This window comes from Bombus huntii, chromosome 13 (genome assembly GCF_024542735.1).
Source record: "Bombus huntii isolate Logan2020A chromosome 13, iyBomHunt1.1, whole genome shotgun sequence".
In the NCBI taxonomy this organism is placed as follows: domain Eukaryota; kingdom Metazoa; phylum Arthropoda; class Insecta; order Hymenoptera; family Apidae; genus Bombus; species Bombus huntii.
In genome coordinates this window covers 1,361,922-1,388,019 of record NC_066250.1, presented here as the reverse complement: position 1 = coordinate 1,388,019, position 26,098 = coordinate 1,361,922, and the positions used below count along the sequence as shown (strand labels likewise).

Here is a 26,098-nt window from a genome sequence, read left to right as displayed (position 1 = left end):
CCTCGGTCGGCGTAACCGCTAGCTGGCGACACCGTCGGTCGTCCGTAGAAACGCGCATCACGGTACGAGCAGGCGCAGGTTGGTATACCAATCGCGCCTGTCTATTTCCATAGAGGTCGAACGCGTGTACCAGCGAGAACAGTTCGACGTGCTTCAAGATTTCACTGCGGCTTAGACTTCAGCCGGACGGGGTCTGGCCTACCTTGTCCCCGGCGTGCAACACCGTAAGTACACCGAATTATTGAATGAGATTCGACGTGTTTTCGTCTGTTTCACCGTGTTACGTCTTCCGTAACGTTTGCGTCGCGTTCGATCTTTCCGTGCACAGTATTTCCCGGTGCGGCAATGAATTATTGACAATTCATGGTCGCCGGCAAATGATCGAGTGAAGCTGGCCCAGAAACCTGAAATCCCTTGGCTGTCACGATTGCAGTGCCGAAACAACGCGTGTGTGTGCTTTGCTTGAGATTTGCGTGCGTGCTGAGTTTCGCGGTCTGCGCCAACAACGAAATTGACCCACGCGAGTTATCGTGCCGCGGTTCGCTGCTCTCGATTCGAGAGTCTGTGGTTCGAGATGCGCCGATTGGCCGCGCGTGTACCAACATTTTTGGCATTTTTATTCGTACACCACTTTCGACCGAATTCAAATTGGCGCATCCGTGATTACAACACGCCCGTCTCGGGTAAACATAGATGCACAAATCCTGGCAACAATTCGAAATCGACCAACGTCGAATGCACCATCGAGGGGTCTCTGTTTCGTGCGTTTTTTTTTTCTTTAATGCACAGTGAGAATAAGAAGGGATAACGTGTTGTGTAATTCTTGCGTCGGTGACAAACTCGTTAGAATCGAACGTCAAAGAGTCGTCGAAACGAACATTTACAAACGTTCTGGCCATATGATCTACCCCGAATGACGGTTTAGGACGTTTATGTAATAATTCGGTGAATCGTCATGGTCGATCAACGAGGTCTCGATGCAGGGTCGAAGATCACGAGATTCCGCGTTGATTGCTCGAGCGTGGACATGCTCTTTCAGATTTGGAAAATCAATTTTTTCTTGCCTTTCTGTTTCTATAGTTAGATATTTTTATTATTACGAACAACTTCAAACAACCAAAATCTCTTTATAATTAGAATTCCGATGTCAACGAGCTGAAAGATTAATATTGCAAGCGATTATCTCTACTTTAATCGTAAATTTGGCAACTAGTATCGTTACGAGCTAACGGAATTAAAGCGATCGAAGCTGCTCGTGAGTGAATGGGAGCGTACAATTCTTTGATCTGATAAAATAATTTTTTATTACGTAACTTCATTTCTTGCCTTCATATAGGAAAATATTATGTACAGAATAACTCTTCAGCGATACGATCTCCCCTTTAAAGAAGAGAGATTTGGTTTTCGTACGCTTATCGAAATGCTTTAATCTTGCAATTAATCTGTACAGACGAGAAACTAACTTTTTATGACAATATAAGTTTAATTAATACAGTCATTCGAAATTTATTACAGGGTTTTCCCGGGAATTGAAATTCTCGGTGCTTTTTTGTGATACATATCATTCACGTCGTTTTATTTATTCTAATTCTTTTATATATTTTCTTTGCAACATTAAAGAGAGCAATTATAAGGTTAACTTCGGTATAGCACACTAGAGTTGACGTTGTAATTGACGTCCACACACGAATATCATTCCTTAAATTACGTTTTTAAATTTCTATTCGGAAGTATCAATTCATAAATATTTATATATCGACGCCAATGTGCGCAGAATTTGCAATGCATGTTGTTTAAATGTGTTCATGTATGCAGTCCTTTTTCCACTCCGTCCATATATTTTTCCCGTATCGGTTACAGAATTCGACTGATATATTAGAAGCGCTAGTGAATAGCTAGCGAAAATGTAACGTTACATATCTAGTGGCGCTTGAAACGTAAACAATATTGCACGATGATTAGGTCAACTGTTTTTGATTCATACCAACGAAGATGAAAGCGAATAATAGAAACTGCTAGCTCTTTCTATCTTTTTATATCTTCAACTTTCCTTATCTTATACTTGTATCACATCTATCCGTGGAATTTCTGCATTCAAGTATGCCGATGAATGAAAGCAATTATTTAATGAATCAATGGCTGCAATATAGTTGTTGCTTGATTAGAGAAAAAAACCTATGGTATGTACTACAAATTGTATTACTTCACTTTAACGAGAGTCGTAATTTGATAATTTGGTAATTCTTAAGATAATCGTAACACACAGTTCGTTGATCGATGCTGAAGATTTAGATTTTTCAAGTCTCTACGTAGAAGTTAATTCACCCTATGCGTAACTACGGTTAGATAATCAGACGTATCATTCCTCCGATAACAAATTGCTTGTTTTCTCAATGAGACCAATGACAAATATCGATCGGTGAATGACAATTACGTACCAACAACGCGAATACAAGAAGATTAATAACGCGTGTACAAACACATGCTTCGCCTGGCGTTTCATTAGTTTACGCGTTTGTTCCTTTTCGAGTCAAAATTTTTCCCAGTAGCCTTCGAGACGTTTTTACTGAAATTTTCCCTCGGTACATGTCTTATTACGTTTATATCGTATATTTGGCAACGTAAAATCGTTAATTACATTCACTGACGTTTAATCGCGTTGGTTAAACATTGATGTATCGCGGCTGCATTTCTGATATACCTGCAATTCGTGCGACAAATACGCACAAGTGTGTTAATTGACGCAGTATGCGTATGAATACGACGACTAGAGCACGTGTAATTACAGAGCGCGTGTGCAGGCGCCAATCAAACGAGACGCATCATTTTCCGCAGTCTTCCTCTTCTCCTCGCTTTGCGCATTGTCCGTCGTTCTATTTATTCTCTTGTGACCAGCGCGTTTTTTCTTTTTTTTTTTTTCGTACAATCTTCCATAAACGTTTCACGAATATTACGTCGACGAATTGTGTGCTTTATCGTAAAAAAATCTGTTATTGGTAACGACGAGCCTTCTAGTGGATGATTTAAATGTACAGGTCTATGAGTTTGGTAAAAGTCGCGTTACTTCTTGGGTCGTCTTTACGAAATAACTGACCAACACAATCTGTCAGCTTCAGTCAACAAGAAGCTAACAACGATTCTGGTACTTTTAAACATATATACACATTAACACACACGTACATTAACGCGTATTCACTGGCCGAATACACACGAAGGTTGCGTAGCAACGTCCAAAGAATAATCCACGACAATTCCAATACACGAGTCATCGTTCTCTTTCTCAAAGAAACAAGTTTTCACTGGGTCCAATTTGACGGTTACCTTCTCCGATATAATGCACTATATCGCTGTGAATTAGATAATCCTGACGATATATATCGTATAGGATGTTCAAACTGTGCCAAAACGAACGAGACAGTCCTCAAGGAGGAACGTTTACGTGCTCCCTCAACAGTCGGTTAACGTTCCTACCTCCCTACTTGCCTGCTAGAAATATCGATTCAGTTGACGCCCCTTTTTCGGACCAACGTTGAAATCGTTAGCTACGATCACCCCGCTCTTTAATATAACTCTTTCGTATAGTCGGTCTGCTTAGTTTTCATCTGGCCACTTTTAATACTGACGGATCAGTGTTTTTAATCTTAAAAATCGATATCATTTTGCAGCATCGAATCGCCGTTGGACTCACAAACGCAGTCGCGAGGCGATAAAAACGATAAGCGTTACGATGTGAACCATAAGATTCGTCATAATATTTAACGAGTGAAAAAATCGAATGAAAAGGATGAATTTAGCTTCCATCTTTTTAGCCATGATTATAAATTATGAATTCGCATAGACATTTATGGTCTAACGATTACGAAAGGATCGTAGTGTACAACGTTCGTTGAATAGATTCGTACGAATCGTTGTTTGTTTTCTAACAAAGTCTAAATTTAACTCAGTCTTAACAAAGTCTTAATTAACTCAGTCTAAATTTAATCGTACGATTATATCAAACGATATCGGTATTTTTCCAAAGTCTGTATATCTATATTTTTAATACATGAGATCTCGCACGATCTTGCCCCGGCTTACGTTGTAAGGAGGGAAAAGATAAATAACGAACTTTGGATGTTACACGCACCAACGTGTTTTGTTGCGAAATAGTAGCTCAGCTTTAACACCTTAATTAAGTACATTAATTCAAATTACTGGAGTTAAACCTTGAGTTTAATTATAATATATTATATGTGCGTAATATCATTATCGCAGGACATTTACATGCTTCTCTCCTTATTTCGATTACTTATGAAATGTTTTTTATGCGAAAGACGTAGCTATTCTCCGATGCAAACAGATTTTTAATTTGTAATACTTTTCGCCATTATATTTTCCTTCGCTTCGTAAAGGAATCACTGTGCTGATGCAAATTTCCACTTTGTGCAGTAGAATTAGTTTCAGTAATAGGTGAAATTAAACTTTGTTTTACATTGTGTGCTACTTCGTGCAATCGCAAAGTTCATCGTACTTCCTATTGTACTATGTTGTATATTGCAATGTGTTTCATCTCCCAGTTGTAAAACAATCGTACACCGTGTTTTAATAATAATAATATTATTATTACTATTCGTTGCTTCATCGAAGAATAAAATTTCTTCTGAAATGGCACGGAACAAAATGATAAACATTGTTCAATGATGTCTGGCAAATCTACAGGGTGGTTGGTAACTGGTGGTACAAGCGGAAAGGGGGTGATTCTACGCGAAAAAAGAAGTCGAAAATATAGAATAAACATTTTTCGTTCGAGGCTTTGTTTTCGAGAAAATCGACTTTGAATTTTCGCTCCGTACGCGTGCACTTTATCACGTCTCGTTATAACGGATCTCACTGTAGATTTTTAAAAAAATTAAAAAAAATTTTTAAAAATTTTTATTTTATATTTTCGTCTTCTTTTTTCACGTAGAATCACCCCCTTTCCGCTTGTACCACCAGTTACCAACCACCCTGTATATGACTCGCGGCTCAACTGTTTCTGACATTACGCTGTTGTAGGATCGATATTTGCAATTATTTCATTATTTCTCGCTAGTATATATAGATAGATATTCACATCGCAACACAATGACGTACCGCAACTAGTTTAGTTGAAATACAATCTTAGCAACGTTTAACGAGTTTAATTTGATGAAGTCCTATAACATGGAAAATAGGGATAGACTAATTAAGAAGTCATATCAATGACGCAGAAGTCTTCGATGTAGATAAGGAAGACCAACGTATAGGAATAGAAGACCAAACAGATAATTGTTTTTTGTTCATTTTGAAAAAAATCGCGACATGTGGTTTTCACTTTCGTACTTTGATGTTTGTCAGCATTTGCACTTATATTTAATTTATCCTAGTTGTATATTTTGCCAATAATTTGTATCGTTCGATCTTTCCAGTGAATTTGATATGGTTGAGCAAATAACGACTTTGACGACATAATGTTTTGGACAGCGACGTGTATCGCATAGATATCCATTTAAATTTCACTTCCGATTAAACCACAAGGACGTATATTTGACTTGATTAGCCAGCACAACAAAGATTACCAGATACTCTGAGCGACACGATTAGTGTCAATTATGGTCTATTTCTTTAGAACATGACACCTTTCCTGCATGTATTCGACCTAACGTTTAATGCTAATACATTTGATATATCTGATAAAGTTATACAATTTTTACCATTCATTCGGTCTTACGGAAAATTACTCCTTTAATCTAAAGGAAACAAGTACGCATTGTAATCTCTACATTTTCCATATTACGAATACCGATAAACGACAGATTGTTTCAAAAATAGCAACGCTGTAGTAACGCAAACAACATATATCGCTATCAAAATATGTGGAAACGATGGGAATTAAATGGAAATATTTCGAAATTTTGCTGCTTTATAAGACGCGGACGGTAATCAACGAATGAACGTTTCAATTGTTTTCATTTAAAAATTGATCAAAGATTCTATTTCGATCAACCGTGCGAAACAAAATTATTACGAGTGACGTGAATGGACGTGAATAGAAAATCTATAGATCGTTTGAAATTATAAATATTATTTTAATTATATGCCATATGACATTAGTACCTATATTGACAGAGTTGGGAATAAAAAAAGCCCGTGTGTGCAACGAGGTTGAAAGGTCAGTAGTTCGGTAGATTATCCAGCGGATGTTTTGCAACTGCGTGACAAACGCACAAAGTAGTTTTATAGTTTGTAGGTTTATTGAAGTTGTTCGCACAACTTTATTGAAGTTGTTTTCCAGAAGGCACGCGGTACACTAATCTCGAGGTATTTCAAGAATGGATTTTACTCGCTGTTATCTAATCGATCGTTCCAAAAAAAGCAGTCACACTGATGTACGTTAGAGGCATATTCGACAAATTCTGAAGCGGAGTGAAATTCCTAGAGCTAGAAAGCTTGATAAATGAAGTATATATTTCGTAAACAACTTCTCAAGGAAGTTATTAATAACACAATGTGTAACGATAAAAATAAAGTAGCGAAGAAAATTGATAGAATTTAAAAAATAAACATTTAAAACGCTGTTTCTCGCGATAGATACCATATGTAAAACGAAAACGGCTCTTAAGTTTCAGTGTGACGTGTTCAACGAATATTAAATTGACGACTTATTGAATGGTCATTGACCAATAAACACATAGACGGAGATTGTGTACAGCCATCGCGGCAACGGGTGCACGCGAGTAACTTTAGATTTTAAAACACCAGATAAATTTCATTTTTTCTTAAATATGTTCACAGATCAATGGTTTTTGTAACAATTCAAAGAATTATTTGGTAAATACGAATAGCGTAAGGGTATCAGCAACGTAATAGTATTACATTATCTACGGAAAGCTCGTTCGAACGACGAAGGAAATTTATTTTTACTTCGATTATCGTAAGATAAAAATTAAAATGCAAATACGTTACTGTACAAGTATTGGATAGACATTGAAGCGAAATTTGAAGCTGTTTCGAAAGGGAGAAACCAATAATGATAGAGCCTATTCTACGACACGCGTCAATTTAATGTGTTGGACAGAATATTACGTTCAAGGTCGATTAACAACGCGCTTGAATGGCTTCGTTCGTACAATAATACAACTTTCTCTTTGTATCTTGACGTATTTGTTACTACAAAAAAAAAAACTACAATCATCAGAGATTACTATGAAAATTACACGTTCGATATTTCTTAATCGTCGTAGTAAATTGATATAGCGATGTACGTGAATTGTAAGAAAAAATAATAGAAACAGATATCGTTGCGAGAGATTATCTAACGCGACTCGCAAATCGTCTTACGGTTGTACAGCATGAAATATAGTTTCCCAGGATTCTTTTAGTAACGTGCATCATTGTGCTACTTTATTACGTCTCCGTCATCGCATTAATAGCGACAGAAGAAGCTAAGTCGAATGGGAAATAGAAGAGGTAACGATCATCTCTGTTTCTAATTCTCGGTTTCCAACTTTTAAATAAATCAAGCGGCGCATTTCTGCCTTTGCCTCTATCGGGGAGCAAGAGGAACGCGAAAAGCATAAAAACCGGAGACAACGAGTTTCTGTCGAATGAAATTTAAATCGCTGCCGCGGTAGTTACATAAGAGACTTATTTTGAGTATTTCCTTCTGATTTTGCGCAAGGTCGAAGAGCTCTTATATTGTCGTTTAGTATCTCCTATATGCATATGTAAATCTTGGCAATACGACGTGTCCGACTCATCGATCCGCACATTCATAGAGATCGAACGTTAATGTGTTTTTTAAACAGCTTCTATACGACCAACAGACGTACATACATTTATAAGTAAATATGTCTAAATAGGAACGAGAATGCCGAGAAAGGTACGAAATAGCTACGAAATGGGCAAAATTTTGATATTAATTATTTGTATAGAATATTTTATTGATCGTTTATGTAACCCTTCAAACTGAAGGCAATATGGCATCTTTATACATGTCAATGACACGAATCATTATTTTAATTTTCCTGGCAAACGGGGGGGACATCATGTTACAAGACTGTTCTATTTAGAACGCTGCTGAATTCTGGCAGAAGTTTGTGACTTTATTTCTGCATTGTCAACTATGATTCATAATAATTCAAGAATTATAATATCATTCAAAGATAAGACTTTCTGTTTCAACGAACGAAGCGGCTCTTATTTTATTTATTTTATTTATTTATTTTTAGTCCGTGTCTTTTGGCTTTGGACGACTTTCGGTTTACATCTCTTACTTATATCTAACGCTTATCCTTCTTTGGCTTTTGCTTCCTTGCAGTGTTCCCTCCCTGTCGTGAAGTGGCTCTTATATACGTGCTTAAAATTATACTTTAATGTTAGCTACCTACTCAATCAACGATATGTTAACATTCTTTTATAGAATCAGCGATCCAGTTACGTTCTTATGAATATGTAGAATATAATTCCATAAGTACGATATAAAGTAAACACGATCAAAAGCATCCATCTTCTTCCTTCGTCCACTCTTCCATATATAGTATCGAGAATGAGGGATAACATTCAATAGCATCCCCTCTGCGCAAAAGGCTGAAGGGACCATGGTACGTTTTTACGTCTAATACGATATGTTCCACGCACACGCACACGCACACATATATCGACACACGTTGGTGACGATCCTTTCTAAAATTGAATGCGCACGCACCCTTTTACCTGAGTCAAATGTTGAGTAGAGAACCATTTCTTTTCGCGATAAAGTCTATCCGGACCAATTTGCGTAGAAATTTGTAGAATCGCGTTTGTAGTCTGTACAGTGTCCTGCCCAGCGACATACAGCATTTGACGCACTCGCTTTAGCTTTAATGTTCGACAATGTCCAATTTATCTGTTGATATTTTATTCGATGTTGTTCCATGATTCGATAGAAAATAAAGTGATATCTTCGAAGTATCTATACATCGTTCGTGAAACGTAAGTAATTATAGTTGTCAGTCATTCGATGTAAATAATAGTTGTGCAAATGTTTACAAAGCTGAGCAGAAGGATTAATCAGATAAAAAGTTTCAAACGTTTTACATTTGCTATTTCCAATTAAGACTGATAGGTTCGTGATTATTTTTTTAGCCAGAGAACGCATGAATTTATGCGTGTATCGAGTGCGTTACGTTTGCAAATTACTGTCTCGTCTGAGGTTCATAGTCTACGCGTTATGCAAGAAATGCGTTCTGGAAAACGCACGATGTCAAAGAACGATAAAAATTGGCATTAGAATCAACTGGCATCGATTCTTTCTCGGGAGGATCGTAAGACGCGATTCATTTTTTCTTTTATCGTTTCATCGTTCACGTTTATCTTCTTAGCTTCTTAAATATTTTTTTCATTTATCACGCGAACAACCCCATTTCGGTGGAACATGAAGAAAGTCGAGAGGAAGAGATGCAGCGATTTTTTCACGCACACGATTCACCGTGCAATTGAACGAATCAATGCTGCTTCGTAGTTTCTTCGCACGTGTGTATTAAATTTAAATGTTCTCTGACGTGTGTGAATTCAGACGAAACGGAGAATATCCGACTCGTCTGGAAAATTTGCGTTTCAGATTTACGGCAGAAATATCATTCTGTTTCGTCGAACAAAACGACTCAATCGCATTTCTAATCTTCATACAAATTGTGTTTTAATTCGTTCGTCGGGTCTCCCTGTTAAGAGCTTTCGCGTTGACTTTTGGTTAAACGAACGTAACAAGAGTATCTGGGTCAAAATAAGTGGAGCATTTACAATGTCAAGGTATTAAAAAATATGGACGTGTCGTGATCGGTGATCTCTGACTTTGAAATCGGATCTCGGGGACTGGTTGCCATTTATGGAAATCCAGACAAGGTCGTCGAAGGGATTGCACAATCGATTACACAATTCTCAATCGCTGTTCGATTACACGGCGATATTTTCTGATTGATTGGAAACAAGTGGTTTAGGCAGAATATAATGTTCTTTCATAAACATTAACTCGACACGAAACATTCACGTAGTTAGGCTATTTTTAAAATATCTTCTACTACGGAATATATTTAGCATCGGAATGATCAAAGAGTCACTGTAACGATTTTAAAAATAGTCCAAAACAAAATCCCAAGTTGTTCGGCCTTAATTGATTCGTCAAAAGCAAAACATTGAAAATGTATACATACTATATCGTAAATCTGTGTTCGTTTCATCGTTTCGATGGTTAGAACGAATTCGTCGTTTTAATTTATTCATCGTTATACTCGTGGCGGTTTACATACAACAAGGCCACACATTCAGAAGGAGACTTTAACCGGGCTTTATTTATGAGAGTAACGTTCAAAGTACGCGTCTAATGTTATTCTAATAATAAACTCATTTGTTCCATTATCGTACTCGATCCGAAAGTCAAGCGATCGTTTCCAGTAGAAAATATTTTCTGTATACGTTTTGCTTGGCATCGACCTATGGTTTAAGAAACTGTCTGACTCACGATGTTTCGTTATGATCGACGCGCAAAGTGCATCAGAACATCGTGCGGTGAAGTTTGTAAAATAATTTCAGGCTTTTCTTACGTTTGATCCTATCCGATTAATCTTATCCCCCACCATTCTTATCAATTTTCTATTTTTTGTATCGATTGTACTTGTATGAAATCGTTCCTTGACAAGTAAACACCTAGCAGAGAAAAGTCTGTTTGTAAAAAATCAATCTCGCATGATTAACAGTGAACGACCAATAATTAAGGGATAGCACTCGATGATTTAACGTTAAAAGCAAACACTGTCCAGGTGTCCCCGTCATCGGTAACAATTTACGACGAAATATTTAATAATAATTTTACTTACTGTACCTCGAAATGACGTCAGTAACCACTGTTTTGAATTCTGCCGCTCGCTATATCAAGGATTTGTTTGATCACGCGCGAACTTTAATATCTATTGTTTCAGAAAGCTGGCAATCACTCCACGCCGGACTCTCGATAAGCTTCCAGCCGGTGCAGCTTCCAGCCGTTGCAATCGAACTTTTACGATACATCGAGACGCGTGGAGCGACATATACGAAACAGTGTGGTTCGATTAAGAGATAACAAAGAGTGATAAATTCCGCGTGGAGCAAGAGAGAGAAAGAGAGAGAAAGAGAAATATTTCTTTTATTATTCAAGAGCAGCAAAGGCTATAGTGGCGTTGTTGCGGTTAAAAGTTCCTTTGGAAGGATATATCGAGGCGAGATATTTAACGAAGTTAACGCGGTACTTAAGATTAAGAGGAGATTCTAATCGAACAGTGTAAATTGATCTACGTTTGGTGAAAGTGTCCCACGCGACTCTACATCGTAAAAATGCAGTCCTCACGTGCTAGATACGCACTGACCAAACACAGGAACGTGTTGCAAGTGTATAAAATTGCAAAAAGATGTTTCGCTAGCGATATCAAGTACAAACCAATCCGGAGCGTCCTCGTCGCCAATCGAGGTGAGTTTCGCCTTCTTTCGTTTCTAACAGTTTCATCTGTTCCAGCTTCAAGCCGTATAACGCGGTTCATAACACGGTGTTAGTTTTGTAATTTATTTTGTAGCGTCAGCTCGTAATAATCGGAGTCTCCAAGCATGATTCAGATCGGGACGAATACATTTAAAAAATTGATGTCAAAGTTCAGGGGTGTGAAATTACTGATTGCGAGAAAGCGATGGATAAACAAAGATTTAACCACGTTATTTCAATAAATTGATGTAACTCTGCAAGGCAATAGAGATATTATTACTAATTAAAGATTACAATGCTCGTTATTAAAGTTTCTCCGGTTATTCGATCGAACGCATACAAAATATTTGGACTAAATAAACGATGCTACCTTTCCTTTGTATATAATCGAATTTTTATAAATCGCTATCGCAATATCTAGAACCGATCTATTCGTCTAAATATTGTCAACGTCAATGTCGAAGTCAAGCCATTCACGTGTCTATCTTTAGCTCGAGTCGTAATTGACCCACTAATGATAAATCATTTAAAGATGTCATAATTCAACGCAAAACAGGGATTATTAATAAGATCGTTTTATCTTTATATAATTCGAGATTAACAATGATTAACATATTGGACGCCGTTTAAACAATCTGCTTTAATTCTTCTTCTATCGCAATTCGCATTTATTATATCGTTCCACTGCCAGTGCAATTATCGGTTTCGATTATTTCTAGTAAGCGATAAACTAACGATGCTAGGAAATTTTGTAGAAGCGATGTAGAGCGAGAAGCGGACACCGGTGTCGCCATGTATTCGTCTTAAACATAGAGAGTGTGCCTATTTGGTTCGCGTTCTTTGGCAGAAGAGTCCTAAAGAGGTATTTATATAAATCACGAGACTAAGATTGCTGTGCGAGCATTATTGTGTCTACGTTTGATAACGAACGTCGTTAATATCCAATCAATAGGATGACGTATCTTTGTGGCGATGAAAAATGAATATTTTGAAAAACGAGATATTTCTCTTCGTAGTATCACACTCTTTGTTTGTCGTAGGAAAGATTCAAGTTTCGAGATTAGAAAACGATGTGTATTCAAAGATAATTATATCTGGAAATTTAATTCGCTTACTAGTTGCACGATTCAGGCAATATTGCGCTAATCTTATCAAAATCAGGTTTTATCGTTGTTTTTTACGATGAACGTATTTATGCGCATTTGAAATGAAGAATTACCGCAAACGTGCATACAAATGTAAGAAAATAGTACGCGTTATTCCTTAGATAATAATTTCTTCGCCATCTTTCAGGCCATGCGAAACGCGCTAACAAGTTATAAATATTCCAACGTTAGGTTCATATTTGTGCAAATTGTTTTACTGGCAACACGTATTAGAGAAATTATTAACATACGCTTCTATGGATATTTAAGTATCCTATTAAACTATGTGGCTCGATAGAAAACTGTGCTTCATACGTTACGAATTACGACTCGAACGTCAAATGTTTTACCTTTATGCTCGTAGCACGTTCATAAATTCCATGAGAACTTACATTTGATGAAATGTCTGCATCGATGGCTGCATCATTTTACGGAACAAGGCCGTGCGATAAATCGGTGTACGAAAACGACGGTATTCTCGTAATTTTGAATATGATGCACGTGCACGTTATTTAATCGCACGTGCGTCCTCAGCGGGGTTAATGAAGATCGGACGAAATGAGAATTCGAAATAAAGATTTCAAAGAGGAGTAATACCGCTGTAACAAAATAAATTTATTGTTCTTGCAGGAGAAATTGCCATTCGCGTGTTTCGAGCATGTACCGAACTGGGCATCCGTTCCGTGGCCATCTATTCGGAGCAGGACAAAATGCAAATGCACAGACAAAAAGCCGACGAGGGTTACGTGATCGGAAAAGGGCTTCCACCTGTTCAAGCTTACCTAAATATTCCGGAGATCCTGAAAATCGCGAAAGAGAACGATGTCGACGCTATTCATCCTGGTTATGGTTTCCTGTCGGAGCGATCGGATTTCGCGCAGGAGGTGATCAACGCTGGAATAAGATTTATCGGTCCTAGCCCCAAAGTCGTTCAACAAATGGGTGACAAGGTACGATTTCTTAAAAAAATCAAACTCTGGAATATTAATAAAATTGCAACGACCCTTGGTAACCCGGTATTTTAATTTATTACTCGTTTTTCTCTGCCATTTCTACTCATTCGTTAGTTCAGTGTCGATTGTATTTATATTAGCTTTATTATTTATTTAATCTACACCTCATCAGCCTAGAAATGAAAAGTTTGTTTACAATTCCTATCATATCTACTGTTGTGCATCGACTCACGAATTTACAGATTAAGTTGACCCTTTCCCAAAATCTCTGTCATCTTAAAATCATTTCTCCCCTAATCGTTGGCGATTTGCGCACGCCTATCCTGGTCTAAGGGTATCAGAAGAGCGTAGCAAAGAATATTTATTCACCTGCAAACCTACGCTAAGTGGAAACATCGACTCACCGCTGTAGAATTCAGGAACAATTATACTATTACTTCACTGAACTACCATACGCCTTACTCTCATTCGCTTCGTCCTAACCTCCGTGATCATTTCAAACCGAGAGAAGCACGCGGGACCCAACATCTGCCTTACTATCGTCTCTGAGTTAACTAATTGCCTATTTATTTAATCTATTTCTCTCTGTTTCTGTTTTATTACCACGTATCCCTATCTTCGGTCTTGTTTGTCTTTCTTTTCCTTTTCGAAATTCCTCGGACGATTTACTGCTTCTTCGCAGTATGTTTCGTTAGCAAGGAAATTTTCCAGACCGCCTCTCCAGGCTTTCTACTTTCCTAGATTCCACTATCCAGTTATGCATAAATCATAAAAATTTGAAAATGATTAGGTAGCTGCGAGGCAGGCTGCGATAGAGGCTGGAGTGCCGATCGTTCCGGGAACAGACGGACCAGTAACAACATCTGACGAGGCAATGGAATTTTGTGTGAAACACGGACTGCCGGTGATATTCAAAGCTGCTTACGGAGGAGGTGGAAGAGGTAGGATTTTATCGAACTAACTTCGTTTTATCGGATAGAAACGTTCGTTTAAGCTATTTCTACGTACAAATGAAATTTTCCCTGGCTAGAAAACAGCGTCTTGTTTCGTGGTTATTTTCTGTCGTGAAATAAAAACGACGTTTCGATAAAGTAGGCTGATGCTCTGGACGCGCAACGTCCAATGCATTCGTATCTGGTGTTTCCGGTGCTTTTTTTTTTTGTTCTCATCTTCTTTCCCGCGGACGTCTACTCGTCACGAAAACTACTCATTGTGAAATCCACTCGGTGGAACAAGTTTATCAGTTTCTCTCCTCTGTATGATTTATGAGCAGACTTAATTACACTTCGTTGACTACTACTGGTTCCCATAATGTCCCTTTTCACGAGAATCGAGCAATTGTTGATGTGAAAACATGAAAAAATATTTGGAAAATTTTCGATGGTCGCGATATTGCACATGTTCTGAAAATAATTGCTCGTACGATAATCTCGATTCGTTAAAGTATCCGAATCGTTTTACAACTTGGAAGCAGTCAAAACAGAATATTCATTGTACTTTTATTCCAAATGCTATTTACTTAATGAGAATCGGAGATGAACGAAGCAGCATTCACAACGAACGCTCAATAAAAGCGTCACCTCGAGAGAAGATTTATGTTCGTAGTACAATTAAGATTGAATCATTTCGTGCAACTTGAAACGAATGTAGAACGGATTAGGTATTATACATGTACGTAACTCTTTTACCTTATCTGTACAAACGCAAGTGCATTATTCTTATCTGCGAGGAAAATTATACCTTTTTGGTAAGAATGTATTTAACGTTAACTATATACTTATATGAATTTAGTTCAAGTATACAGTAGAGCAAAAACCTTTTAAACGGTATAAATATTTCAAGTTTTCGACGCAAATACCTTTTCGCAGATAATTAATTTCCATGAAATTCTGATTCGAAAGCTTTCAATTTTCATTAAATTCCATTGCAAGTTTCAAATATTCGATAAAAACGCCTGTAATTTCTGTCAATGTGTAAAGATATCCTTTCGATTTCATTAAATTGCATAAACTTCTACAGAAGAGATATACTTTCGTTTCACGAGAATGTCGGTGATATTCTGTGTAAAATTTCTCTCAGTTGTCGGAGTTCTAAACTCCGAAATAAAGTCTATTTTCTGTACTTGGTCAGGAATGAGAGTCGTGAGACACATGGAAGAGGTTCGAGAAATGTTCGAGCGAGCTTCTTCCGAGGCGGCAGCCGCTTTCGGGAACGGTGCGATGTTCATTGAGAAATTCATCGAGAGGCCAAGGCACATCGAAGTGCAATTGTTGGGAGACAAAGCTGGCAATGTCGTTCATCTTTATGAACGTGATTGTTCCGTTCAACGTCGCCATCAAAAGGTCAGTAGAAGAAGATTTAACCGTTTCTAGACAGTGGTCATTCATCTAATAAAATCGTTTATTCGCTTTGATCCATATTACACGTATTTTTAGACACGCTAATTTATTCACGTTATTTGTAGCAACGATCGAATTGAAATTTTGAAGAATTTCGTGAAAAACTTTTCGAAGGGTTAAAAATTACAGAAACATGGCGTATAAATTGGTAAAATATTTCATTTCGAGAAATTGATCGAACGATCGTTCCGTTCATCGTGAAATGCGTATCGATAGAATTTCGTTACGAGAAAGGAAAATGATTTGCAATATTACGTTTGTACTGTTGTATAAGCTGTCGTTACGTAGTTAAAGCAAAAATTACGTTACATTCTAACGTTACATAAATTACTATATACAATTTCTGAACACTCGAACGATACAGTACTACATGTTGCAAAATTGTATTTCTGCAACTATCGACGTTTGTTTGTGTTTGTTAACGTCGGTTAAATTATTAATTATACGCGAAGATAAATCGAGTACTATTTCGCAATAGGCGATTGAATAAAAATCATTCTCCTGCTTCTTCGTGTCAAGGATTTGTTAGACGTTTAAATGGCATTTACGTACTCGACAGTTTCCATGTATTGCACGAAGAACGAGGACGACGTAGAAAAAAACGGGGAATAGGCATTCAAAGGACAAAACAGAAAGAAAAATGCAAAGGGAAATGAGAAGAATCGAACGATTCTAGATCAACGTGTTCGTTAACGTCGTGAAACATCGTACGAACGGAACGGTATCGCGAAATCGTTCGAAACGCGAGTTTTTGTTGTGTCGGAAGGCCGGTGCGTTCTAACGAGTCGTTCTGTTAATTAAGATGAAAATTTCAGGTCGTTGAGATCGCCCCTGCACCAATGTTAGATCCCAAGGTTAGGGCTAAGATGACAGAACACGCTGTAAGATTGGCAAAGCACGTTGGTTACTCGAACGCTGGTACCGTGGAATTTTTGGCCGACGAGTCCGGCAATTTCTACTTCATCGAGGTCAACGCTAGGTTGCAAGTTGAGCATACCGTTACCGAAGAGATCACCGGGTACGTATATCGATGCAAAAGACACGTGGAAAAAACATTTGCATAAGCGCCTATTATATTTTTGCATATGGTTGCAGCATTTACGTAAATATGGTAAATTTGTCATTCAGAAGACTAGAATTACCAAAGTTGTTCTAACGATCAATTCGTAATTTTTCACGGGAATTTCGCACATAGATTTAAGCAAGACGAATTTATTTCTCTTAGAATCGATTTGGTGCAATCACAAATCCGTATTGCCGAGGGTATCACGTTACCCGAGTTAGGTATGACTCAGGAAAAGATCGCTCCACAAGGTTTCGCGATACAGTGTCGTGTCACGACGGAAGATCCCGCGAAGAACTTCCAGCCGGATACCGGAAGAATCGAAGTATTCCGTTCTGGAGAAGGTATGGGTATCCGGTTGGATGGCGCGTCCGCATTCGCTGGTGCAATTATCTCGCCTTACTACGATTCGCTTCTCGTCAAGGTAAAGATCTATATAAATTATAATTGAGAACAGATAGATTCGAAAGCAGACCTGTTGCTCTGTCTGTTGCTCTTTTCGCAGTCAGAAAACTCTATCGTATCGCACGGAGCTACACCATAAATACTCGTTGAAATCTCGTTCATGTTCTCAGGTAATAGCTCACGCAGGAGACTTGCAATCGTCTTGCGCGAAGATGAATCGCGCTCTCCGTGAGTTCCGAGTTCGTGGAGTGAAAACGAACATCCCGTTCCTTCTGAACGTGCTGGAAAACCAAAAGTTCCTCAATGGAAACGTTGACACGTACTTCATCGACGAGAATCCGCAGTTGTTCCAGTTCCAACCGAGCCAGAATCGAGCTCAAAAGCTGTTAAATTATCTTGGTACTGTTCTGGTGAACGGACCAAGTACCCCGTTGGCGACGCCGCTGAAACCAGCCGAGATAAAGCCCCACATCCCACAAGTCGCTCTAGGTATTGTATCGAAGCTCTGATTGGCAACAAGATGTCCGATCACGTGTTTCCGCGACACTCACGGGAAACCTCGGTGACTGATACGCGTCGATTTTAACGAAACTTTGTATTTTGACGAACAAAGTCTAAAAGACCTGTCTTTTAGCCATAATTCCACATCGGACAATTTAGCCGTAATTCGACCTCGCCCGTTTCTTACTTTAAGGGTGCTATCGACCTTTTTATCCGAGCCAGTCCTTCCATGTAAGTGCTTGTAAATCGTGAACGTCGAAAAATATACGAAAGATGGTCGAAACGAGTACTGTGTTAGTGTCTTGAGATCTATAAATTTGCACGAAATATTTGTAAGTCTCAAGACAGGGTATAAAATAAATTCTTAGGTAGATCTAATGAACATTCGCGCGAACATTCATCAAAATCGGCGTGTATCAGTCACCTTGGGTTTTCCTTGTTAGGATCACTTCTTACTTCGATTTCGTAATTGGATACGATTAAAGTAGCAAAAGCGCAAACAAGTTCGCTTTCAATGGTGTGGGACGGCGAATCAAGGGAGCAAATCTTTTCTATTTCTTTTTTGTGTGTGAGGGGATAATTGGGTGTTTGTCGTTTGTTTCGTATGTGGGTTGTTTCTTTGACCTTTTGCCACTATAGGCAACCGAGTACTCCAGTACTGTTTGTTAGGATGCCCTTGGACGATCAATGGTATCGTCATTGATATTGTATCAAGATTCTCAACGAAAATGCGATTTATCAGTAAATATTGACAATATCGTATTGATGATACATATTGATCCTTTTAGTTGGGATCCTGATAGTCTGAAGACAGCCTAATATATATGTATATATTCTTTTAATTAATATCAATAGCATTTAGTGTATAATTTTTAATGTTAGAATCCACGCGCGGTAAACGAAGATAGAATGGAAAAATTGCACGATTGGTAAATTTCGTGAAAAGAACATAAGCGTATTTTTATTATTTTTATTAGGTCGCTAAGAGTGATCGTAGTATTCGCAATTAAGCAACCTTCTTGTTTCGATATTTTTTCATGCTTGTCTGCTGGATTAAAGACCGATCGGTGATCTACACTATCAAATAGTTTATGTTGCGCACTATACTATCGTGTATCTCAAAATTGGGGCTATATACTCACACGGATATACTTACAACACACGAAACCACGGAAAAACTCTTGTTTCTATAACATACTTTGTTGGCATGGTGTTTCCATTTTTATATAACGTAGCTTTAGAGTTTTCTTTTGACAGACATCGATGTGACAGAAACATTTGTGATTTAAAACTTACTTCTTGGTGTGCACTAATTTGCAGCAATTCAAGGAAATCGTTCAGTAACTTTCTTCGTCACTTTTACTTTTAGAGATTAATCATTTCTCGTAATTACTTCTAATTGTTTATCGCATGCTTTTATCTTTTTGTTTGACCATTTTTTTTAGACTTTGCTAAGTTTGCAGCTGCAGAAGAGAGCAATGATCCAGACGCACCAGGTACGCCTTAAGATGTATCATCGTATCTTCTTAAGTTTCGTATTTTAAGTAACTGGTAATTAGATGGTTAGTTGGTTAAGGAAGGGCAGAGATGATATTTTCGAACGGAGCTAAAGAATGGGCAGATACGACAAATTGGATATTTGCTTGTCAAAATTGAAACATTTTCGTTGCTTCTTATTTTATTTATTTTATTGCGTTGATTGTATTACAGACACGATTGGAATCCGTAATTTACAAATATTGGAATTGGAATTTGGTTTGTACGATTGGAAGAGGTTTCGTTGGGTTAAGAGGAAAAACGTTTGTCTAAATTAAATAGCTGTTCGCTACGTGAGTGGTTTGCAAATGAAGCCATCAATATTGTTTCCAGTCAATATTTCACAAAAAAAAAAAAGAAAAAATAAGAAAAAAGAAAACGAAATTGAACGTTAAGCTTGCACGTGTCTTAGTTTCTCAGATATGATTTCAATTTCAAACTGCTCATGTAGATCTAAAAATTAAGGTGACTATAAATGTATATTTTCCAACAGTACAATTGAAAATGGAAAACGCAAAATGTCTCATATTATATATTTGCAATAATTTGCAAAATATTGGAATAAGATCATTCGAAAATATACATTTTAATAATTCACCTGTTACTTAGTTTCAACGTTTTATTTAATTATTTGTTTATGGGCAACAATCACGTGTTGCGATTTAAATGGAAGCAGCATTGGCAATATAATTTGGGATAGTAGTGGAATTTTGTAATATGTTTTAAAAAGAAATCCTGAAAATACAGATTAAAGCGATGCTTTAAGTCGAAAATAATTTTATGGATTTTAAAATTGTGCAGAAGGGAGGTAGATCGGTTTTTAGTTATGAACAAAGGTAGAGCAATCAATGAGAGAGATTTGAAGAGTGTACTCGTCCATTTAGACGGGTTATCTACATCAGAAGACATTATTACTTACGTCAGAGATACTTTAATTAAGAGTGTCATTATACGCACACACACATGAACTATTATACAGGGTGGACAGTATATAAACTCAATGATTTTCGTTGTCAACAATTTTTAAACAAGATAAGAAAGGACAGTCTTTTGGATACAAGTCATTTATGGACACTATACAAAGTCGAACTCCCCTCAATCGCATTTTTTTCCTATCCATATATTCGATATATTCCTATCGCTATCGCTTCTCAAACAGCACCTTCCAGCTGCTCAATTATATTTAGTTTGTTGAACTTTACTTTTAAGAGCATTCATACTTGAGCGTCCATAAAACGATTGCTAAAGCGAAAGAAAAGATGATGCATCGTTCGAAAATAAGGGAGGACTTTGAGATGAGTCAATTATACATCGTCTATCCTGTATTATGTAATCTCACAAGAGACATTTTCCTTTGTTTACTCTTCGATCAATCTCTCCTTTATCTCATTCTAACGCTTTTTTTTGGACACTGCACGCGCAAGCTTACTAACCCGCATGTGAAAGCTTCCTACAGTTCCTCCGAATTTTTCGATCTTCGACTAACTTCTCTGAAATTTTCAGACATATTGGAACCACCGAAAGGCTTCCGTCACATTTACAAGGAGCAAGGCCCAGAAGCGTTCGCCAAAGCAGTCAGACAGCACAAAGGGCTACTTCTGATGGACACCACGTTCCGCGATGCTCATCAGTCTCTTCTGGCGACTCGTGTCAGGTCGCACGATCTTCTCACGATCTCTCCATTCGTCGCCCATAAGTTCAACAATCTTTATTCCCTGGAGAATTGGGGCGGCGCCACGTTCGACGTTGCTCTTAGGTTCCTCCACGAGTGTCCCTGGGAACGATTAGAAGACATGAGGAAGGCAATACCGAACATTCCTTTCCAGATGCTTCTGAGAGGCGCCAACGCTGTCGGTTACACCAATTATCCCGATAACGTTGTTTATAAATTCTGCGAACTTGCTGTACAGACTGGAATGGATGTGTTCAGGGTGTTCGATTCATTGAATTATCTGCCGAATCTAATTCTTGGTAAGTCGAGGGAAACAAATCTCGGAAATTTATCCGTTTATACGTCAACGACAACGCGTTTTCTTAACGATATCATGGCAGATAGCTTTGTAGCTTTATCGTAGTCTATAACTGGACCGAGGGTTCGATAAGGACCTTGACAAGGTGCTCGAACAAATGTTTAGAAAATTCATAGTCATTCGTAGTCATTGCATGACTGTTTACAATAATAATTAAAAGGCGCGTGAGATAGTTTAATTAGATCGGGTGTAGAGGTAGAGATTTTGAGAAGATTCTGAGAAAAAGGATCTGGCCACGTAGCGAGGGAACCATTGACGTCTTTCTTTGGTAAGATGAATCTCGAGAGATTAACGTATACTGTCGCTGAATAAAATAGCAGGAGTGTTTCGATAGAAATAAACGCTAAACGAAACTGATGGAAATGTACGTAACGAAACGAAATTTCAGGTATGGAGGCAGCTGGTAAAGCGGGAGGCATCGTCGAGGCAGCGATTTCGTACACGGGTGACGTAAGCGATCCAAACAGGAAAAAGTATGATCTGAAATACTACACGGACTTAGCGGACGAGTTGGTAAAGGCTGGTACTCACGTGTTGGCGGTTAAGGATATGGCTGGTCTTCTGAAACCGAAAGCCGCTGTCATGTTGATCGACGCGATCAGACAGAAACACCCCGATGTTCCTATTCATGTTCATACGCACGACACCGCGGGGGCTGGAGTGGCGTCGATGTTAGCATGTGCAGAAAGCGGCGCTGACGTGGTTGACGTTGCCGTTGACAGTATGTCCGGAATGACGAGTCAACCGTCCATGGGTGCCGTGGTCGCCTCTCTTATCGGTGAGTAAGATACGAGTGTACTATGGTGCCTCTTGTTCGGAATAAAACCAAGTGCCACGAAGAAGAAAAATTCGAAAAATTCCAGGAACCCCGAAGGATACGCGGCTCGATCTCAGGGATATTTCGGAATACTCCGCCTATTGGGAACAGACTAGAACCTTATACGCTCCGTTCGAGTGCACGACCACTATGAAGTCTGGAAACGCGGACGTCTACCTGAACGAGATTCCTGGCGGTCAATATACGAACTTGCAGTTCCAAGCCTATTCCCTCGGTTTGGGAGAATTTTTCGAGGATGTGAAGAAAGCTTACAGAGAAGCAAATTTGTTGCTCGGAGATATTATCAAAGTTACTCCCAGTTCGAAAGTAGTTGGCGATCTGGCGCAGTTTATGGTTCAGAATAAACTTTCGGCTGACGATGTGCTGAACAAAGCTGAGGAACTGTCTTTCCCCAAATCGGTTGTAGAATTCCTGCAAGGTGCTATTGGTGAACCTCACGGAGGATTCCCCGAACCTTTCAGGTACGTGAAATTAATATACCGCCCCTTTCGCTTCGTAAATCAACAAGTTATTATCCGACTAAACTATAAATGTTTTTATCTAATTTAATTTTCTAATCTGAAAGATTGGTTCAACTTAAAGTTTGCTGCATTGTGTCTTCTTTACAAACGCGTTAGAGAAATTGTCTTTTTCTTGTTAACGAACGTATTCTATAACTGTAATTTGCAGGTCAAAGGTGTTAAAAGACATGCCACGCGTAAAAGGAAGACCTGGTGCAAGTTTACCGCCATTGGATTTCGAGGCCTTGAAATCTGAACTAAAGGAAACTTACCCGCACGTATCGAACAAAGACATCATGTCAGCTGCTCTCTATCCTCAAGTTACGAACGATTACTTGAGCTTCCGGGAGCAATTTGGGCCAGTGGACAGATTAGAGACGAGGATCTTCTTGACAGGAGCAAAAGTCGGAGAAGAGTTCGACGTGACGATCGAGAGGGGTAAAACCTTGGCCATTAAGACCCTGGCAATTGCCGAAGACCTCACGCCGAATGGAGAACGCGAGGTGTTCTTCGAAATGAACGGTCAACTCAGATCTGTGTTCATCAAGGACAAGGAGGCTGTTAAGGTGAATTTCACGTTACATTTTTCAGAATTTAATCGCGTTTCGACACTTTAAGTCCTGAATTATGTTGTCGTTGTACTCTCTTACTACCAAAAAGCGTGGTCAGGATTGAAAATTTCAACTAAACCATTTTCCTTCTAAACAGGAGCTTCACGTACACCCTAAAGCTGCGAAAGGAGACAAGAACCAAGTCGGAGCACCCATGCCTGGCACCGTGATCGACATCAGGGTGAAAGTAGGCGATTCGGTCGAGAAGGGTGCAGCCTTGGTCGTGTTATCAGCTATGAAAATGGAAATGGTTGTCCAAGCTCCGAAAGCTGGAAAGATCAAGACGCTGGACGTCACTCAGGGAATGAGATTAGAAGGAGACGATTTAGTCCTGACCTTGGAATAGAACTCTTAATCGTTCGAGACTGAGACGTCTCTGAATTCGTGTCGTTGTATAATTTCTTTCTAACAAGAGTGTATTTTGCTCGATTAATCGAAGTCGGACGTCGTTGTCGCCAAAAGCATAGGTAACGATCATTCGTGTAAATTCTCTAATCGATGATCTTTGATCGATAATTGAAACTTGAAAGTACCTTCTTTTTTATATGTATATTTCTTGGGTAATTTCTCTTCGTTTTAATCGTTGTAAGTAGCAGAAAATATCGATATAGCGTAAGATTCACGAACAAATATTTTGAAGCTTTAAAAATACGAACGAAGAAGATAGGAAGAAAATCGCTTTGCGAAGATCGATATCAGATTTCTACGACTACCTCGATGAATAACAGGAAAAAAAGCACGAGGTCGTTAGTTTAATTAAATAAAGGTGCATTTCTTCTTCGTTGACGAAGAAAATAATTGTATATGAACATTGATGTATTTTCATCGTCTATGGTCATCCTCGAATATCTTTTTTATTTCTTTCGATTATTATACAGAGTGCCTCGTCTCAAACAGGTAACTTGATAAATATTTAGCTTCAATCATACGTAAGAACAAATAAGCCGCAGGGGACAGTTTTGTTGCAAAATTATCTTCGTGCTTTGATATAAATGCATTAGGCGCGGAAGATTTGTCGATGAGCCGCGTTAGCCGAGGCAGTTTGTATAATTATTCGTCGAGCTCATCTGTTCAAGACGGTCATCTTCTAGTATTTAATGTAACGTTTAATGCACAAACAGTTGTTCTCGCAACGAAACTTGTAATCCGTAACGAATCTCGTCTATCGATTTTTTAAGCAATTAATTAGACGCAACCATGCCACTGGATGCGCAACAAGAATTGATCTATGCTGCCTGAAATATCGATTCCTTCGTGTTCATATTTGATGTTAAGCGGAAGACGAAACGTATATTAAAGGCCTATGAATAATTTTTAAATAGCCAACAAACGTCATCGAAGGTTAAAGTTCAATAACTTTATTTCTTGCCATCGACGAGAAAAAGATACAGTAGGACTCGTCGAAATTGCACCAACTGCACTTTGTTTATTTCTTAAGATGTCAAGTGCCAGTACACCAGCGTTTCCCAAACTATGTTTCATAGAATGTTGGTTTTCAGGCTAATTGTAAATAAATCGATGATGGAACTGTAATTAATTGTTTCTTGGAAACAGTCATTCGTGTTAGGATCTATTGAATGTTTGCAGGATGGAACTAGAATCCAGATTGTACAAAGTGATTAATTTGTGAGCGAAGGTGGTTTGGGAAACGCTATTCCTGTAGATTTAAGTCGGGAAAAGTTCCGAGAAAGGGAATTTGACGAATCTCTTGTGCTATAGATTAGCTGAATGTTAGAATTTCTGTCATGTCGACGCGGATCATAGCTAAATAAATATGAATCACTTGTGAAAATACTATTCTTCAAGAATGGAATAGCATAACTCCATATTTCTTTGTGTAAAAAGTTGCAATAGTGCTTCAAAAGGGAGACAAAGAATTAAATATTGTACATACGTTAATCGGTAACAATAAGTCGATCGATACACAATCGAGATCTTTTTTCCTAGTTCAGCTTGATGCATCGTTTTCAGACATCGAATGCAACTAACAATCCACTGCAAAGAATCAAAGGTGTGATATCGATTTTTATTTTATTTTACGTTGTCACGACGGATGTCACCGTGAATGCTGGTCAGGCTGAATTCAAAAAATGGTTGTATATATTATTATCTTTATACAGTATGCGTAAATGTGTAAGGGATGACAATGTTTCTCCTTTGACTTATACTTCATAGGGTTGTACAATTGCGTTTGATATAGAAAAAGAAAAAGGGATTGAATCATTGGAATCTCCTTGTCAATGTGCGTCTACGAAATGTACGCAGTGTATTTGTATAGATATTAAATTTTAACGAATGTAATTGTATTTGTACGAAGTAAACCGGCAAATGCAACACAATCTTTTACGATTAAACGAGTGAATTCTTTCTTGCTGTTTGCTCCTTCTATCTGTCTCTTGTAAACGGAGCTGCGTTGAATCTTTTACAAAGGACTCCGAGGATTTTATTGTATCTGTGTTTTCCGTCTTAGCAGAATTTTCTTTCGTGGCTCACTTACGAAACTCTTACGAAAGATCGTCTTACGAATTAGTTCCGCTTTGATCGCTAAACAAGTATTAAATCGTACCTTAGTCCAGATAATTTAATTTCACGTTATTCGTAAAGTAGATAAATCTCGATCTAACGTTAATTC

General features: G+C 38.2%; 1 protein-coding gene across 2 annotated transcripts; it reads left to right on the top strand.

The window, feature by feature from the left end:
• The first annotated feature begins 68 nt into the window (after window positions 1-68).
• Window positions 69-25,820, top strand: LOC126872422 (pyruvate carboxylase, mitochondrial). Of its 2 annotated transcripts, XM_050632362.1 has the most exons (14): window positions 69-224; window positions 10,953-11,476; window positions 13,261-13,580; window positions 14,374-14,524; window positions 15,714-15,925; window positions 16,798-17,000; window positions 17,208-17,469; window positions 17,621-17,939; window positions 19,397-19,447; window positions 20,991-21,458; window positions 21,906-22,295; window positions 22,381-22,816; window positions 23,025-23,421; window positions 23,564-25,820. In XM_050632362.1, exons 2-14 carry the CDS (start codon window positions 11,344-11,346, stop codon window positions 23,810-23,812), a joined length of 3,591 nt encoding a protein of 1,196 aa, XP_050488319.1. In that variant the 5' UTR covers window positions 69-224; window positions 10,953-11,343; the 3' UTR covers window positions 23,813-25,820. The 2 variants fall into 2 exon arrangements, with proteins under 2 accessions (XP_050488319.1, XP_050488320.1); XM_050632363.1 differs by lacking the exon at window positions 19,397-19,447 and having other exon boundaries at window positions 70-224.
• The last annotated feature ends 278 nt before the right edge of the window (window positions 25,821-26,098 follow it).